This window comes from Biomphalaria glabrata, chromosome 9 (assembly GCF_947242115.1).
Source record: "Biomphalaria glabrata chromosome 9, xgBioGlab47.1, whole genome shotgun sequence".
Lineage (NCBI taxonomy): Eukaryota > Metazoa > Mollusca > Gastropoda > Planorbidae > Biomphalaria > Biomphalaria glabrata.
Window position 1 is genome coordinate 44,099,303 of NC_074719.1, and position 19,328 is coordinate 44,118,630.

Here is a 19,328-nt window from a genome sequence, read left to right on the forward strand (position 1 = left end):
CCTATGACACAACCTGGAAACATGGCATTCTACGTGACCTGGCGCTTATGGGGCTTAAGGGACACCTCCCCCGTTTTGTGGAGGAATTCCTGAAAGATCGAAAATTTCAGGTTCGAGTGGGCAACTCCGCTTCTGACACTCATGACCAGGAAATGGGTGTACCCCAGGGCAGCATTCTGTCAGTCACCCTGTTCAACATTAAAATAAATAGCATCATAAATGCGCTGTCCCCTGGCATAGAGTGCTCTTTGTATGTTGATGACTTTGTCATTCTTACTTATGGGAAAAACATGAACACCTTAGAAAGGAAATTACAGTTATGTTTAAACAAAATTCAGGGTTGGGCAAACTATAATGGTTTCAAATTCTCAGACTCCAAAACAGTTAGTATGCATTTTTGTAATCTAAGGGGACTCCACCCAGACCCTGAACTATTTATACACAAAAAGAAGATCCCTGTCGTGAAAACTACAAAATGTTTAGGCCTCACCTTAGATTCCAAATTTAATTTTCTCCCCCACATTAAGGAACTTAAGAAGAAATGCCAAAAGTCATTAAACATACTAAAAGTACTCAGCCATACGGACTGGGGAGCTGACAGAGATACCTTGCTGCTGCTCTACCGGAGTCTAATTCGATCCAAGCTAGACTACGGATCCATAATATATGGAGCAGCAAGGAAGTCGTACCTAAAAATACTGGAACCAATACAAAATGCTGCCCTGCGTCTCTGTCTCGGCGCGTTTCGTACATCACCTATCCCAAGTCTCCATGTGGAGGCTGGAGAACTCCCCATGGATATAAGAATGAAAAAGCTTGCAATGCAGTATATAGTCAAGCTAAAATCCAACCCCACGAACCCTGCTTTTGACTCCATATTTAACCCCACAGAGGTAGAATTATACAATCGAAGGCCTAACGTCATACAGCCGTTGGGCCTTCGAATGAGAGAACCCATCCAAAATTTAACCCCACCCATTGACCAAATCTCTAAAATAGAAACCCCTCAGAATCCTTCTTGGCTAATGAATAAACCCAAATTAAATTTATCCCTCCTTAATTTCAAAAAAGAAAATACAGACCCAAGCATACTACAAGTCCACTTTAGGGAACTGCAGGAGAGCTACGGAGATTGTGGCACCATCTACACAGACGGATCCAAAATGGAGGGAAAGGTCGCGTGTGCCTGCTCCTTTCGGAACAAAACAATCTCCCGTAGACTCCCCGATGGCTGCTCCATCTTTACGGCCGAATTGCACGCAATATTGCTTGCACTTATGGCCGTAAAAGCATCAGAAAGGAGTAAATTTATAATCTGCTCCGACTCCAAATCTGCATTGCAAGCTTTGGGGCGGATGAAGACTGACATCCCATTGGTACACAAGAGCCTGAAGCTGTTGGACCTAATAACAGCCGACCGTAGGGATGTCACCTTCATCTGGGTCCCCTCCCATGTTGGCATTGAGGGAAACGAAGCCGCAGACAGAGAAGCAAAGAGAGCCCTAAATCATGCGGTGTCAGGAACCCAAATTCCCTACTCGGACCTGAGACAAAGTATTGCCTCTGCCACCTATCGAGAGTGGCAGAACCGATGGGAGGCTGAGACTCACAGTAAACTCAGGCAGATTGTGGCGGATGTCAGGTGGCGGCCCACATCTAAGGGTCTGACAAGGCGTGGTAGCACAACCATGTCCAGACTTAGGATTGGCCACACCTACATCACGCACTCTTTTGTACTGAAGAGAGAGGAGCCCCCACTTTGCGAGTACTGTGACTCTCGCCTCACCGTGGAACATATCCTCGTTGATTGCCCCAGATACCAGGATGTCAGGGCGAAATATTTTAGAGCCACTAATCTAAAAACACTATTTAATAATGTCGACCCTGGGAAGGTACTGGGCTTTATTCGGGAAGTGGGGCTATCTACGAAGATCTGATTTCTGAATTTGTGAACATGCACTATTTACATTAGATTTTTACCAAATATTTAAATTTTTACTACCTTTACTATTTTAACTGTGAATAGACCTTGATTTTAATTATATAACTGTATAGAATCTGGCCCTTGTTGTTTAGAGAGAGAGTAGCTCTTAAGGGACTGCAGGCACGACATGGCCTAAATTGTGCCGATGTGCCTCAAATCCAAAAATCCAAATCCAATCCCAAGCTGCAAATGGGGACGAGAATGATTTTTTTTTTAAATAAGGGGACACCTCCAATAAGTGTTTGAGAAACACTGTATTACTTCATAACAAGGACATGAAAATTGTCGTTCTTGAGTTTCACAATCTAAAGCTTAAACATTTGACGACTTAAACATACTCTGGTCCGAATCATTGTACCGGGAAAATGGGAGCAGCATCTTCAACTTCAGAGTATAATTCTAGCTGGCAAAGTAAGTGTTATAATTTTATACAATGTTATATTTAAAATATCAGGTGACCGAGCCTCGCTTGGATGTATAATTTGTTAAGGAAGGATATATACCCGAAGTCATTTTGGGAATATTGTTGTAATTACAAATATGAACGATAGGGTAAAGACTATCAATCTGAAGAGTTGCTTTTTCGTTCTGTCAGTTCTCAATGTAATTGTACATGGCGATTAGAATAGAAAGTCCCCCCAACAGTAGGCCTATAGAAAACCACAGCTCACGTCTTAACGTTTTACATTGCTTCTTTCTCGTAAAACTATTGGGCTATTATAGGCATGGAAGAAAGTCTTTGCAGTGTAACTTCTAAAATGGTCACTTTCTAACATTTAATATTGCAATTAATATATTCATTATGGCTCTGAGAAATGCTCACTTTACAGAAAACAACTAAGACTTCTTGAGTGCTTTCACCAAAGATGTTTGCGCACTATTATGGACATACGGTGACAGGACCGCACTACAAACAGCGATGTCCTTGCGAACTCCGGTATGGACAGTATAGAGGGACTTCTTGTGGTCCGACAGCTACGCTGTGCAGGGCACGTATCCCGTATGGGAGACGAACGTATGCCAAAAGGCAGTCTTTTTTTGGTGAGCTAAAAGGTGGTCGACGTAACAGAGGCGCCTCACGGAAACGCTTCAAAGACCAGCTCAGGCGCCAACTTTCCTTGGCTGACATAGAAAAAAGCACCTGGTTGTATGCGGCCTCCGAACGAGACAGCTGGAGGTCACTCACGAAGGCCGCCGGATACACATTTGAGACCAATTTGAAATCTGCTGCCGAGGACAAACGCGGACGGCAAAAAGAAAATCTAATTTGACCACCTGCGGACAATGGTTATGCTTGCCCTGGATGTGGCAAAATATGTAGGTCACAGCTGGGGCTGCGCAGCCACGGGAAATACTGCATTCCTCGCCAATCTTCGGACTCAAAGACAAGCCTTATTATTATGGCTTTAGTAAGAATCATCAAGTGATGCAAAATCTCTACGTTTTAGTGTAAAACGTGCACCTAGTAACAAAGTAAAATCGCGAATTTTTTCCTAAGAGAATTAAAAACATTGCGTTAGTATTCTAAAGAAGCGTTATTGTGAGACATATCTGTTACTGAAAAAAAAGATTGCCAAAAATATGTTCGTCCCCATACCGAATAAGTGCCATGCAAAGCGTGACTGTCGGAATATAAGAAGTTCATACCATTTTGCAAGAATATCGTAGTTTGTATTGCGGTTTTTATTGAAGTCGTTCAAGAAGTCTTAGTTGCTTTCTATAAAGTACTCATATCTCAGATCCACATAGAGGGGTTGAGAGAATCACTGGTTGACACTGATTTTTGTAAATAGGCGGAGCCACACACTCGCTTGGAGGCGTCCAAAAGCACGACTATCCCTGATCACATATCAACCTCTCTCTAAAGCAATGCGTCATTTGATACTATAATGTGAAGTAATCTACCACTTTAAGGGATGTCTATGCGCGGTGATCTTTGGGCTAGATTAGGTTTTATTAGGTAACTTCTGGAACATGACTTCTGTTTTACCGAGGTTTATAGGTTAACCAAAAGCGTGATGAAAATTCGTTGACCGTGAGATGGATATCATCAGGGCCAGCCTTGGGCCTATGCTGCCCCGCGCTAAGTCTAGGTGTAAATTATTAAATTAAACCATTATAATTTATAATAGGGTTCCAGTGGTCTCCTTCTTTTGAAATCTCCTGAAACTCATAAAAATGTCCTTAAAAAGACAAAATTGTCATTTTGGGGTGTCAATCAATATGGTAAACGCAAGTCCTACACGTGATATAAAAAAAAAACGGCATTGTCAGCTTTCATTAATTTTAATAAACATTTATTTTCTAATACAAAATCTTTATTTTCACTTATTATTCCTTATCCCTACCCTTACTGGTCCGCGCGCAATCCATTTCACATAGGGCCCCGCAAATGTTAGGGCCGGCCCTGGTTGTGCAAGTAAGGCATAGATAAGCTGTGTTATGACTATTTCCTATGTTTTGGTGTGGGACAGTAGACTTCGAAGCTTAAACACATTGCAATAATTCACCAGCAAAATAATAACAAAGTAAAAGCTACCTACGGGTGTACTCAATTAAAGTGTAAACAATTTATAAAGCCTTTAAAACACAATAACTAATCATACATAAAGATATTTAATTTCATTATTTTTCTTCCATAGTTTCATAATGGATCAATGTACAATAAGATGGTGCGCAAATGTTTAATTACGCCAATTGAATCATTAAAACTTTTTCTTGTTGCGAAGAAATGTCTTAGTGTACTGCTGTGAGCCTAGTGACGTAAGCGGTGTCAAGTTTTTTTTTCCCATTGGCGTCATATAGAAAATTTCATTCATAAAACATTCTAGCCAAAATTAATATTTCGATAATGAGCCATTTTCAAACCGATATAACGGTCGACCTCGAATTTTCCCGATGTGGCCAATAAGTTGAGAATATTTTTCTCACTAATATGCACATACCTTGAAATTAAAAAAAAAATCGTTAGACCCACACCTTGGCCTTTGATCATTACATTGTTGTGGGCTAATCTAATCTGACTTCGACTATGTATCAATTATTATTTAACATTAGCCACAGAACATTATAAGTTGAATATAGTCGATAACAACATTCAGTTCTATAAAATGATATTTTATTTACCACTGGGAAATCCGTCCAGTCTTCCTAAAACGTCGCTATATCTAATTACTATTCAACTACTGTTCAAAACACAACCTACTTCTAACATAACGCCATGTTGGTCTCTTGTTCGACTAAGTCTACTACGTCATTAGTCTGTCTTACTACGTCACTACTTTTACCGTCGCTAAAACTATACACAATATATTTATCTAACAAAACTAACCTACTCTCTAAACTAGTACATTACAACATCATGCTATATGCTCAGGAGAATATTGACATCTCATCTAAATACAAACAATAGAACTAAATACAAATCTTGCATTGCAATAGATCTACCTATTTACATCTATTCGTTCATTTCTCAACAAGTCTGAAGAGAGGATGGGGAACACTATATACACTATAATAACATGCCAAACTATTAAAAATTAATCTACATAAACATATTTATATATTAGATGAAATGAAGGCTTAAAAGCAGAGAGACGATGACACAAGTATACAATGACTTAGAAAAAAAACATTTAATTGGGGATTAAATGACCACGGATGAAGTGACCAAAGCTGTAACGACTGGGGATGAAGTGACCGGTCAGTCTTAATTTATATAACCATCGCAAGGCCCAATCAATGTTACATAACTGCTTCTTTAGGTCACAAAGGGCTCGTAATTATTTTTTTATCTGTGTTAAACCCTAGAACCCTACTGATGTTATGATTTGCAGTAAACATATTATACTGTTGATTATTGTTTATTTACTGTAAATTCTCAACTTTTGCCTGTTGTGATGAGATTGATATTTAAGTTGTAATATATAGTTGTGTCTACATTTTGTTGATTTTATTGTAGACAACTAAGCTTTTCAGATAACAAGACAATTCTTGAAGCTACCAGAAGGCACATGACCACGTTTGGCCACTCTGGGGTTACAGGCTTCAGGACGACACAGCCACTTTTAGCCTAAAAACACAAAAGGGTCATGATGTACTATAAGCTTCAGGGAAACCTATGAGTCTACAAGCTTCATAGAATCCCACCTACAGACATCCGTTCGGTAAAGCCCATCTGATGATTCAATACAGGTTGAATCCCTCAGAGACAAGGCTATAAAAATGCCACATTTGGGAGTACCCCAGGATGCAGAACATCAGGGTTAAACATATTGCCTGGAAATCATTTGAGGCTATATCTACTAATTAATACATTATATAAAATACAATAATGACTAAAGATATATTTAGCCCAAAGATCTCCAGAGCAGGAAACACTTCTCCCGACTACCCCAATAACAGAAAAAATACAATTTACAACACAGGTCCAGTGGTCAAGAGGTAACTCAGGAGCAAGTGGCAACTAAACACGGTCTACATGCCTTTATATAAACTACGTAAGGGGAATCACTCCTGTCTTTATAAGTAATCAAAAATAGTTATTTCCCCATTATGTCACAACATTAAATATCATTTCATATGTTAATTAGGTTAACCGCTAACTATTCGTAAAAAAAAAACGCAAGTTAAAAATCTATGGCCATATTACAAGGTCCCCATGCCCCGCAAAGACCTTCCTTCAGGGAATAGTACCAGGAAAAAGACGAAGAGGCAGACAGAGAAAGTGATTGGAAGACACAAGACAACATAATAGAATGAAAGAGGCTCTTTCTAACGCAAAAGAAAGAGAGGAATGGAGAAAGACGGTCGACAAATCTCGCATGGTGCCCCAAGGTCCAACAGATTAATTGATAGAAAAAGGTAAAATATTTTATTACAAAACTTAAATGTAAATATGTTTAGGTCTACTGGCTGGGAATGTGGAGGAAACAGAAGAATACTTGCAGAGCTTATATCAAGGGAAAGAACTGGCTCAAGCGTATGCTACTTACAGACCCAAGTATCCCCAGGCGTTGTTCGATGCCATAATGACCTATCATGATGAGGTGACCACCAATGGACGTCATCTAGCTGTCGATGCTTGCTGCGGTCCTGGACAGTCCACATTACCTCTTCTTCCTTTATTTCAACAGGTACGTAATAGAAGAGCAACAAAAAAAAAACTAAAACAAATTAATTCCACTTATCTTATTCATGGTCAAGCAGTAAAACAGACTAAAAACGCAAAATACCTAAGTGTTATAATAAATGAAAAACTATCATGGAATCCTCTTATTGATTAAACTATTTTAAAAAAATCAATTAAAGTATTAGTGCTTATTAAAAGAAATTTCTATAAATCAATTAAGAACATAAAACTAAAATGTTATTTAACCTTGGTTAGGGCATTAATAGAATATGCATCCTCTGTTTGGGACCCTTCAATTAAAGAAAACATTAAGAAACTGAAACAGACACAAAATAAAGCAGTGAGATTTATAACAAACAAATATTCACGTTTGACTAGAGTAACATAGAAGATATAGTAGTACAAGAAAATGGAATTCAAAAACTATTAGCCAACACCAAACCAAATAAAGCATCTGGACCTGATGGTATTCCAGCTAGATTACTCAAAGAACTAAGCAATGAGCTAGCCCCAGTGTTCAAAATACTCTTTCAGGCTTCACTTAACCAGGGCAGAGTACCAAAGGACTGGAAAGAAGCTAATGACACCCCACTATTTAAAAAAGGAGAAAAATCTGACCCAGGAAACTACAGACCAGTATCACTTACCAGCATCACATGTAAAATCCTAGAACACATAATATGTAGCAACATCATAAACCACTTAGACAAACATTATATTCCTCACACCATACCAACATGGCTATAGGAAATATAGATCACGTGAAACACAACTAATAGGACTAATTGATGATTTTTCAAAGGTTTAGATAATAGTTTGCTTAAAAAATTAAAATATTTCTGCATTAATGGTCCACTGCATCAGTGGATTAAAGATTTTCTGATAGGGTGAGAACAAACTGTAATAATAAATGGCTCTAAATCAACACCGATAACAGTAAACTCAGGTGTACCTCAAGGAACAGTCTTGGGTCCACTACTATTTTTAATTTACATAAATGATTTACCAAATTGCATTACTTCAGGAACAAAAGTCAGATTATTTGCAGACGATTGCATAATATATAGAACAATAAAAACAACACAAGACACAGATATTTTACAAAGAGAATTAGATGAATTACAAAAATGGGAATCAAATTGGAGCATGTCTTTCCACCCAGAAAAATGTCAGTTGTTAAGAGTAACAAAAAAACTAAAACAAATTAATTCCACTTATCTTATTCATGGCAAACCAGAAACACAGACTAAAAACGCAAAATACCTAGGTGTTATAATAAATGAAAAACTGTCATGGAATCCAAATATTGATGAAACTACACAAAAATCAAACAAAGCATTAGGATTTAATAATAATAATAATAATAATAATAATAATCTTTATTATCCGTAAGGAAATTTGTCTTACAATTAGTGCATTACACCAAACAAAAAACATTATAACTATAAGAAACCAAAGTGTACATTCACACCAGACGCACTCATAATTTACATGTGACAAAGTTTATACCAGATTGTTCTTATTTAATGATTTGATTGCCAGGGGAACAAAAGAGTGTTTGTGTCTGTTTGTCTTTGCTATCGGTGTCTTGTATCTCTTTTGTGATGGTAAAATCACAAAATCCTGACACAAAGGGTGATTCTTTATTTCGAGGATCTTGTTAGCTTTTTTATAGATGTTTGTCTCAAACAACTGCCCGAATGGGGTTTGTTTTTTGCCAATGATTTTGCCAGCAGCATTTAGGATTCTATTAAGTTTATTTATTAAAAGAAATTTCTATAAATCAAATAAGAACATAAAACTAAAATGTTATTTAACCTTGGTTAGGCCAATAATAGAATATGCATCCTCCGTTTGGGACCCCTCAACTCAAGAAAACATTAAGAAACTGGAACAGACACAAAATAGAGCAGTGAGATTCATAACAAACGAATATTCACATTTGACTAGAGTAAAACCTTTAGTAAAATCACTAAATTTAGAAAGCCTTCAGGACAGAAGGCTCAAAAGTAAAGTAGCAATAATACATAAAACACTGAACCATAATCTTCAAATACAAAAAACAAAATTTAATAAAATACTCTGAAAGACACAAAAATAAAGGTACATTCCTCATCACATATGCTAGGACAAATTTGTACAAATACTCCTTCTTCAATAGCGCTATTAGAGAATGGAATGGGTTGCCTGAGCTAGCCAGGAAAACCAGTGACTTGGCAGAATCGAAGTCATTGGTTAATATGCATGACTAAATGCATGACGCGTAGGACGTAATCATCTTCCATTTTATGAATTCTATGTACTTCTCGATGACGACCTTGTAACACTCTGACCGAAAGTGGGGCAAATGAGTTTTTAAATCTTTCTGTTTTAGTGCTAATAGAAAGGAGACGACCACTTTGTTCAGATCTGATGTAACAGTGGTTTAATGGGTGCAGGTTCTCTTTAAGAATCGTGAGTGTTGTGAAAAAGTTTTTCAAGGATGGTAGCTGTGTTTGAGTGATATACGATGCTTTTATATATATATAAGAGAGAAAGAGAGAGACATAGAAATAAGGGGAAGAGAGACCAACAGAAAGAAAAAGACAGCGTAAGAGAGAAAATGAGAGTCATAGAGAGCGAAGTCAAGAGAGAAGAGAAAGACCGAAAGAGAAAGAGACAAGTAGACAACGAGAGAGAGACACAAGAAGACTCTGGCCCCGAACTAGAAGAAAAACAACGGAGAACTGCCTGATCTGGAAACCACTGCGTGGTTCATCTCAGGTATAGGATTACGGATCTGAACACTCCGACATGTAAAATGAGAACGAAGAAGATCTCGAGACAAGAAAGTAAACAAAAGTGAAAGAGAAAGTGAAAGACAGACGGGGGATTGAGAGAAAGGATGAAAGGAGCATAACAGGATTTATAAAATATTTGAAAAAAAATGTGTTTCCTTCTAATTATTTATTTTTCAATACTTATTAAAAAAAACAACTCTTCTTTGATTTCTGTAATTTACTAGGTAGTTGGCGTAGACATCAGTCAGGACCTACTGGATCACATGCCTAAAGATATACCAAACCTGAGCACATATAGGAGTGCAGCTGAAGACTTGCCTATGATAGTCTCATTCTGTTGACCTGGTTACCACAGGAGCAAGCCTTCATTGGCTCAACATTGATAAGTAGGTTTTTGATTGATTGAGAATTGAGATTGACTGGTATTTATTTCAATGTTAAAAGAAAACAAATAATACAGGGTGGCTTAATGAGAACATTGTTATATACAGGATGGCCCAAGGAGAAGGTTGTTATATACAGGGTGGCTTAATAAAAACATTGTTATATACAGGATGGCCCAAGGAGAAGGTTGTTATATACAGGGTGGCTTAATGAAAACTTTGTTATATACAGGATGACCCAAGGAGAAGGTTGTTATATACAGGGTGGCTTAATGAAAACATTGTTATATACAGGATGACCCAAGGAGAAGGTTGTTATATACAGGGTGGCTTAATGAAAACATTGTTATATACAGGATGGCCCAAGGAGAAGGTTGTTATATACAGGGTGGCTTAATGAAAACATTGTTATATACAGGATGGCCCAAGGAGAAGGTTGTTATATACAGGGTGGCTTAATGAAAACATTGTTATATACAGAATGGCCCAAGGAGAAGGTTATTATATACAGGATGGCCCAAGGAGAAGGTTGATATATACAGGATGGCCCAAGGAGAAAAGTAATCCCTAATACCCTGCGGCGTCATCCAATTCGGAGGCTCCTGTATTGAAGTAAGAGCAGCTGATATAAATGTTAATTGTTTCTATGGCCGACAGTTAACGAGGGTGTCATGTGGCCAACCCTGAACAACAGCCTTTTAATTTATCAGGTCAGGAACTCGTTAAAGTTGAATGGATTGGAGGAAAGCCCTTGAAATTCCGAAATTCAAAGTCCTTCACTGAGATTCACTCTGATTCGAACCCGAAATTCATAAGTCGCGAGTCAGGCACATTACCACTATGCCACCACGACCATACGTGGATAAATGAGGTGGGCTACTTATTCGTGAGCCACTATGCATAAAGGTTTTGTGATATTCCATTGTTACAAAATTTTTAATAAATACCAACATTTATAACATTTTAAGAGTAGATATTTTGTTATAGTGTGGTAATTTTGTATGACTCTTTGGTAAGTGATTCCATTGAAATGACCAGATTTTTTAAAGAAGTCAAGCGCATTTTAAAACCTGGAGGAACTTTTGCAGCCTACATGGTTCATAGTGAAGATCTGTGCAATGAAGAGGCGAATAATGCTTACAAAGAGGTAATCATAACTCCTTTCTGTGTTCTTATGTTGGCAAGTCTTGTGGTCGATCACAATGTCTATTATTTCACCTGTGGCCTAGTTGAGGGGTGTCCTTTACATTAAAAGAAAAAAATTAAAATAAGCATATTATACGCAATGGAATGTAAGATTAAATGTACAAGGAGGCTACCTTATTATTTTTTTTTTATTTCGCAGATATGACTTACTTTTAGGAGCATTAATATTATTAAATGCATTTAAATGTTGCTCCATACAAATCCAGCCAAGGGCTTTAACTTACTAAAATCATGTACAGATCATTCTCTTTTTTTTTTCTCATAATCTTCTACCATCTATAATACTTTCTTTCTTTCCACACTATTTCTCTCTCTCTCTCACTCTCTCTTTTGTTAGATTATTTTTTTAAGTCAAGGGAGACTATATTTATAATCCTCATATACTAAAAATAAAAGGTTACTCCTAACGAAGTTAATTCCCTTAGAAGGATTTTTTTAAAGTAATGCCCTAAGTTTTGCTAAATCTAAGATAACTTTCATAAAAAAAAAAAAAAAAAAAAAAAATATTGAATAATTACAATTTATTTATTCGATAGTTTCTTGTAACTATGAAGGATTATCTCACTTCAAGAACTCTACTTATCTCAAACAAATATGAAACAATTGATGTTCACTTTGACTGTCTTAAAAGGTATATAGATCAGTTTCATTTTAAAACACACTCACAGTTAAATACACACACTGGATATACATATACGCACAGCGTTAAGACACATAGCCTACACCTAGAGCATACAGACACAGACACTCTCACACAGAATACAGACATCTTATCTTATCTTCTATAATACAGACGTTACTTCAAAAAAAAGAAGATGATTACGTCCTACGCGTCATGCATTTAGTCATGCATATTAACCAATGACTTAAATTCTGCTAATTCACAGCATGAACACGCAGCATACAGACTGTCACATACAGCATATTCCCACACAGCATACATTCAAGGCATACAGACACACATATGAAAAAAAAAAGAAAGAATTCCATTTGAAGATGTTTCTACTCAACATATAGTCTATTATTTTTTTTTTCCTTCATATTACAATTTAAAACAATCTCTTTGTTTGTTATACAATGCAATAGACGATTTTTTTTCTGTGTAGGATGGACATTCCAGTGATGGATGAAATGACCATTGACCACTTTAAATGCTACATGGCCTCTTTTCATTTTTGGTCTGAATATTGTAAAGTGAACCCAACAAGTAATGTTTTACAAGACTTTGTGACAAGGTCAGTGTGACCGTAGATCTATACTTGTTACTGTGATAGTTTATTCTTTTGCAATTAGGTGTAGAAGTGACCTTTGACTTATGATACAATTGTAATCAACTTCAATCACCATTAGACTTTACTTTTTTATCACAGTACATAACAACTGTGGGTGCGGTCGCTAAGTGGGTACGGTCCTGGGTTCAAATCTCGGTAAAGACTGGGATTTTGACTATCAGGATTTTTAGGGCGCCACTGAGTCCACTCAACTCTAATGGGTACTTGACTTAAGTTGGGGAAAGTAAAGGCGGTTGGTCGTGGTGCTGGCCACATGACACCCTCGTTAACCGTTGACCAAAGAAACAAGATGACTTTAGCATCACCTGCCCTGTAGATCGCAAGTTCTGAAAGAAGAACTTTACTTAACATAACAACTAATAACAATAAATACTAATTTTGTGAAAAGTACCCTATAACACTGAATGAGAAGAATTCAATCGGAAGAGACATTGAAAGTTGTTTATCAAAACTGATAAGAACTTTTTTCTTTCAAACAAAACGTTAAAGAGGTTTGAGTGGACCGGGGGTCAGTGTGACAGGGGTCATGTTGACTGGAGTCTAACGTTGACCTGGGTCAGTGTTGAGCGGGTTCACAGTTTATTGGAGTCAATGTTGAGTCGAACTTGACTATCCACAGTTAGAGCCCAACGTAAGTGGCTATGCCACTGACAGAATTAACGACATTTGCAGAAATATTTGACGAATCGAATCCTAAAGAGCAGGAATAAAAATTAGCAAAATAAAGAAAAAAGATAATTTAAGGTGAAGACAACGAATGATGTCAAAGATGATAAAAGAAGTAAATATATAGAATGTAGAAATCTAGAAGTCAATGAATGAAAGAGACGAGGCTAGAGACTTTACTAAAACAAGAAAAACGTTTAAAAAATACTTTTTTCTAAAGACAGAATTTCCATTTATACAATTTACACAGTTTTTGTTGTTCTCTTAATAGCTCAAGAATGTTAGATTAAAAAAGCAATGCCTGACGTGTAGGACGTAATCATCTTTTTTTTCTTTTTTTTTTTTTGATGCAACGTCAGTATTTTATAAGATAAGCTAAGAAGATAATGGTACATTTTGTACCCCGTCCCGTTACCAGACACCCCCCCCACCACCACCACCAATTCCCATTCCCTTAAGTAAGAATCCTGGTAAAATGAAAGCACAGATCGACTACACTTTATAATATTCCAATGATAGGTCTTTAGATCTAGACTCAAAAGACAATGTGCACAATTGTGCTTAAAGTCGTAGGTGGCTGGTAAAGCGCTTGGCATTCAAACCAGGAGCCCCGGGGTCGAATCCTGGTGAAAGCCGGAATTTTTAATTTCGGGATCTTTAGGCGTCTTTATGTCCATCCAGCTCTAATGGATACCTGAGATTAATTAAGAAAAAGTAAAGGAGGTTGGTCGTTGTGTTGGCCACATGACAGCCTCGTTAACCGTGAGATACATAAACAGATGATGTAAAGTACCAACTGCCCTAAAGATCGCAATGTTTGAAAGTGGAACTTAACTTTTACATAAGCCAATAATGCCTTACATTTGGGTATTCCCGAACATACATTTCAAAACCGACGTTTGATCTAGATATAGACCTAGTTCTCTAGCCAAATTTAAACTTAATTATTTTTTTTACTTCGCAAAAATATAAAGTTCAAACTAAAGATTTCCCCGTGTGGCCAACGAGCCAGTAAATCTTTTCTGAGCGATATACATCAACTGTTAAATTTCTAGAAAAATCGTTAGGGCCGTTTTTTTTAGATCCGGGTCAAGGTTCCACTCTCCATGAAGTTGTTACTTGAATAGAGGAAATGTTAAAAAAAAGAAAATTGTGCCGTATAAATATTGAAACATTATATGTTTGTCTTATCAATGGGAAAGATTTAAATTGTAAATAAAAATATTTTTTTTGACATTTTAAAATGTAAACCATTCTTTCCTTTATTTTTCTTTTATTTTTTCAGACTACAAACTATTTTTGGTTCTGGTAATAAGTCATCAAAGGAAGTGAAATTAAAGATAAACAGAAATATCTTTTTAATACTTTGTAGAAATCAGGAATGAAGTCCAATTCGTAAACTTTAGCATAACCACCTAACAATAATGATAAACCTTAAAAATCAGATAATTAATAATAGTATTAGCCACCCTCAACCCTTCGCAAAAGTAGGCCTAAACTTCCTCAGTAAAATATGTCATTGATTTGTTTATGAATTTATTAGATTTTTCTTTGTTTATCTGTATTATTTTTTTTTTGCTTGTTTATACATAATTAAAAAAGAAAAAGTTATCCCAAATTCGTTGATTATTAACCATATAGAAAATGTGGCGGCAATCTTTTTTGGCAGTCCCCGAAAGGAAAATAGATGAAAGTAGTTTTATGTGGTCTGTCTGTCCGTCCGTCCGTCTGTCCTTCCATTTTAGATCTTGTAAACTAGAAAAGATAGTGAAAATCCGACATCATAATATTTTAGACCATTCAAAGTTCTGATGCAACGGTTACTTTTTTTTTTTTTCTGAAAAAGAAAACTTTAATTTTTAAAATCAACTATGCAAGTAGTTTTCTCATAAATATACACCATTTTTTATAACTATTCACTTTTAATGCTAATCAAGACGGGAGCCTATTTAGTATGGGAGACATTATTTTATCATATCTTTAACACATTTATGCAAGCGCTGGAAAATCCGTTATAGAACGAATTGTTCTTGGCAATGTCTCGCTTTTGGAATTTGATGTACACACTGTTCTACAATGTGAACAATTGCACTAACTTCTACATTTACAAATAAATGTTTACTTTTTATTTTTAAGAGAAAAAATCTATTTAGTATGCATATAAGTGGAACATAATTTTAAACAATAATTAATAAGTAGGTTTTCATATTATCGCGTGAACTGCAGCGCCGTGCCATTGATGTGGAACACTTGACTAAAGGAAGAGGGAGATTTTTATGATTTTTTTTACGGAAAAGTTTTTTTTTCCTGATCCTTTGAATAAGAGATTGACCCTTTACAAAACAATTAGATCAATTAGTGCACCACACAGGATCTGTCAACCTTCTTTCTCCATTCTTCTCTGTCATTTCCCCATTGAAAGAATTTCATTCTGATATTTTGATTCAATCAATTACTCTGCAAGCGTTTGAGTTTTATTGTTCGGGTGTATTCAATGTAGTTGATAGACAATACAGAATAAACAAACCATCTATTTACATGGTGAAGAGATATGGTCAACACTGATGAACAATTCATAAGATATTTATTCCAAGAAAAGGCCACAGTCAGAGTCTCTGTCAAATAAAACACGTCTTTACCTAAGAGAATTCTATCGCTAACTGATTTTCCAGTCTCTAACCCAAAATATCCCAAACGTCACTAGTCCCGTTCAATATACGTCTTCTATGGTGCGTCACTAAATAACTAATACTATAAACTAGGTGCCCAACATTCCATACACACTGTCTTTGTAACCTTTTTTTTTTTATTTGTTTCCTTTTTTTTGACATTCTATCCCTTTGGTGTCTTCTATGATGGGTGTAGCACGATGCGGTCTGCCCCTCACGCCACATAGTGACGCCACTGCCAAAATGGTAAAGTCTTGTGAAAATTGTCAATGCGATTGTAAAAAAAAAAGGAAAAAAATATTTCTTTAACGTACTTATTCCTCTGTGAAGATTGGATAAAAATCTACATGCGAATTAATTTTCTTTTGAATTGTTTTAGTTGTATCGAGATCATGTTTCTCTTATTGATTTCACTCTAATAATAACTGTGACTAACCCATATCTTACTTTGTACACTGGCAGTGTACGTTTTTCAAAAACTTATGTAAAAAAAAACTATTAAAGTTTTTTTTCTATTTTTTTCTTTTGTTTTCGTTTAAGAACATGTTTGTCTACGTTTTGCCACGTGCTGTTTCACTTTTACAATTGTGTTTTATTATTTTATTGCAACATTGTCAAAAATTGAAAAAAATGAAACCTGTCCGGAAAATGTAAGTAATAACACATTTATATAAATATTTTCAAATAAAACTACTTGATTTAGAAACATAAAGTATCCTAGTATTATAATTAATTAATAGATTTAACATTTATAGCATGGTCTTTTCAAATTTTAATTTTTTGTAACGTACACTCCCAGTGTACATAGCAGGATATGCCACTGTAGGAATCAATTACTGATATATGAATCGAAATAGATCAAGACTTCATTTAGAACATAGATTTGCTTGTTTCAACCAATATTATTATATATTACTATATAACATACATACCCTTATAATTGCAAATTATAGAACTAATTATGATGATTGTAAGGTTATTACTTGAAAACATATAAACAATAATATAATAATTTCTTTTTATATATTTTCTTTTGTTTTGTTTTATTTTACTTCATGCAGTTCTCCTAGGCTATAGTATTTTAACTGACTACTTAGAAAAATATTTGTCCCATTAGCAAATTATAATCCTATAGAAAAAAAATAAGGTTATCTAAGGGAAAGAACCGCTAATTACTTCCTTGTACTGAAAAATACAGGGTTTAGCTCCCTTTCTGTTAAAATAAAATAAAATTAACTAAGTACTAAAGAATCTACTAATTGTTTGTTTGTTTTTGTTTTTTGTTTTTTTGGTTTATTCCTGTATTGTCATCCAATATGAATAATTATGCAAAAATTTCAACTTGATCCGAGAATGTGTAAAACAGAACATGCAGGTCCAAGCGTTAAAGGGAGGGCAATATAAATACAACCGCATCTCTCCATAAGGTGTGAAGTCACTGCATATTGAAGATGTGTAAAGAAGAGGCTGAGAAGAAGTATGACATAAGGCAGAAAGCTTCCTGGTGATGGCTGTAGATCAGGGGTTCTCAACCTGTGGGTCGCAACCCCTTTGGGGGGGGTCGATTGACGATTTACCAGGGGGACGCCTAAGACCATCAAAATGTTATTGTCTAGTCTTTTATTGATGTATGTGTGATGGTGTGGGGGGGGGGGTCTCGACAGAGTGGGGGATTGTAAAAAGGGGTCGCCGAGTTTAAAAGGTTGAGAACCGCTGCTGTAGATGAAGACGTCCTACGAGTAATCCGTTTGGACACAGTCGAATAGTTCGTTAATGAGGGGATCTTAACCAGCCTTGTAAGCGAATATCAAGTACATGGTAATGTTAATATTGGCTTATGTGGTAGCATGATTTTCACGTTAAAAAATCTTTTTGTTAAGTGTCATTTAATAATACCAAATAGTTTTAAAAAATCATGAAGTGAATTGTGCATATTTAAGTCATTGGTTAATATGCATGACTAAATGCATGACCAGTAGGACGTAATCATCTTCTTTTTTGAAGTAACGTCAGTATTATATAAGATAAGATAAGATAAGATATAACTAACCATGCGGACTACCTACTAGTAGAAATGCGGTATATTTATAAAACCCAGCTTTCATCGCATTATTAAACTTAGCATAATGATTTATAGGTTATGTATAATACGATGCCTCTCATATGGCAAGTAATTAGGAAGCAGGATTGCATAGAAATGCATTTGGTCGATTTTTGATACCCAGTCTGGCACTGCTAAATCCGGACATTTATAGCTACGAATTGACCAAGAATATTACAGTGGCATTCAGAGCTCAGCTGCAGGGAATATAGAACAGTGCCGCTTGGATTGTACTACGCGAATCAAGATGCTATACTGCTCTTCTGAGTAAAACACATTGGCTACATGTGTTTTCATGAATCGATTACATGGTGGCTACAATAAGGATGTATGATCAGTGTTATCAATATTGATGGAATACTGTGGCTATCACTCCATATGTTCCACATTTATTCCATTTGTACCACACTTTTTTCTTCAAAATTTTCGATGGGTGCTATTTTATTACACATATCAGAGGAATGAAACTCGCTTCCTATAGAGCTCGGATTTGAAGCCAGGCTTCTTAACGTTAGTGAAGGACGTCCAGACTTACCTGTTCAAATGTGTGATGGAGTTGATGGTCTTTTTTAGCTGTGTTGTATCAGTGTATGTATTTGTGATGACAGGAAATATAAAATGTGTGCTTTGCCTTTAATCCGGCCAATATTGAAGGTCTTCCCTTTCTATGGATATAAGCTTAAGTGGGCAATCACAATGACACTTGGTGTATTGAGACTTTAAGAGATTTATTGTTAGCGAAAGTCTAAAATATCAACAAAAGCATTTTTTTTTCAAGGGAAGAAAAGCCCATTGAAGCATGTTTCTTTTCCTTTCATTATATTCTTTAAAACTCTCTCTGACCCTTCAGTGGGTATCTACAGCGCTCATTACAGCCCTCAGCTAGATGGCGGGGGGGGGGGGGGGGGAGGAGGGACAACGATTTTTTTTTCGTTTAAGGGACGCCACCTGTTAAACTCTGAGAACACTGGTTTGGAACATAATTTTATAATAATTATCAGTGAATATAGCGAATTTTTTTATAGACATAAATAAGTATCGACTGGCCAATTAAAGAGTTTTATGAAACGAAACTTGCAATTTTGTGTACTTTATTAAACAGCATTTATGAGCAGT

The 19,328-nt window shown here is 36.1% G+C and overlaps 1 protein-coding gene across 1 annotated transcript in view; it reads left to right on the forward strand.

Annotated features, from left to right (window-relative positions):
- LOC106080056 (putative methyltransferase DDB_G0268948) overlaps nucleotides 1-17,370 on the forward strand; it is an 81,942-nt gene extending 64,572 nt beyond the window's left edge. The window contains exons 5-8 of the mRNA XM_056042652.1: nucleotides 11,317-11,425; nucleotides 12,021-12,115; nucleotides 12,591-12,719; nucleotides 14,728-17,370. Coding sequence (XP_055898627.1) covers nucleotides 11,317-11,425; nucleotides 12,021-12,115; nucleotides 12,591-12,719; nucleotides 14,728-14,827 — 433 coding nt within the window. The 3' untranslated portion in view covers nucleotides 14,828-17,370. The remainder of the gene's footprint in view (nucleotides 1-11,316; nucleotides 11,426-12,020; nucleotides 12,116-12,590; nucleotides 12,720-14,727) is intronic.
- The last annotated feature ends 1,958 nt before the right edge of the window (nucleotides 17,371-19,328 follow it).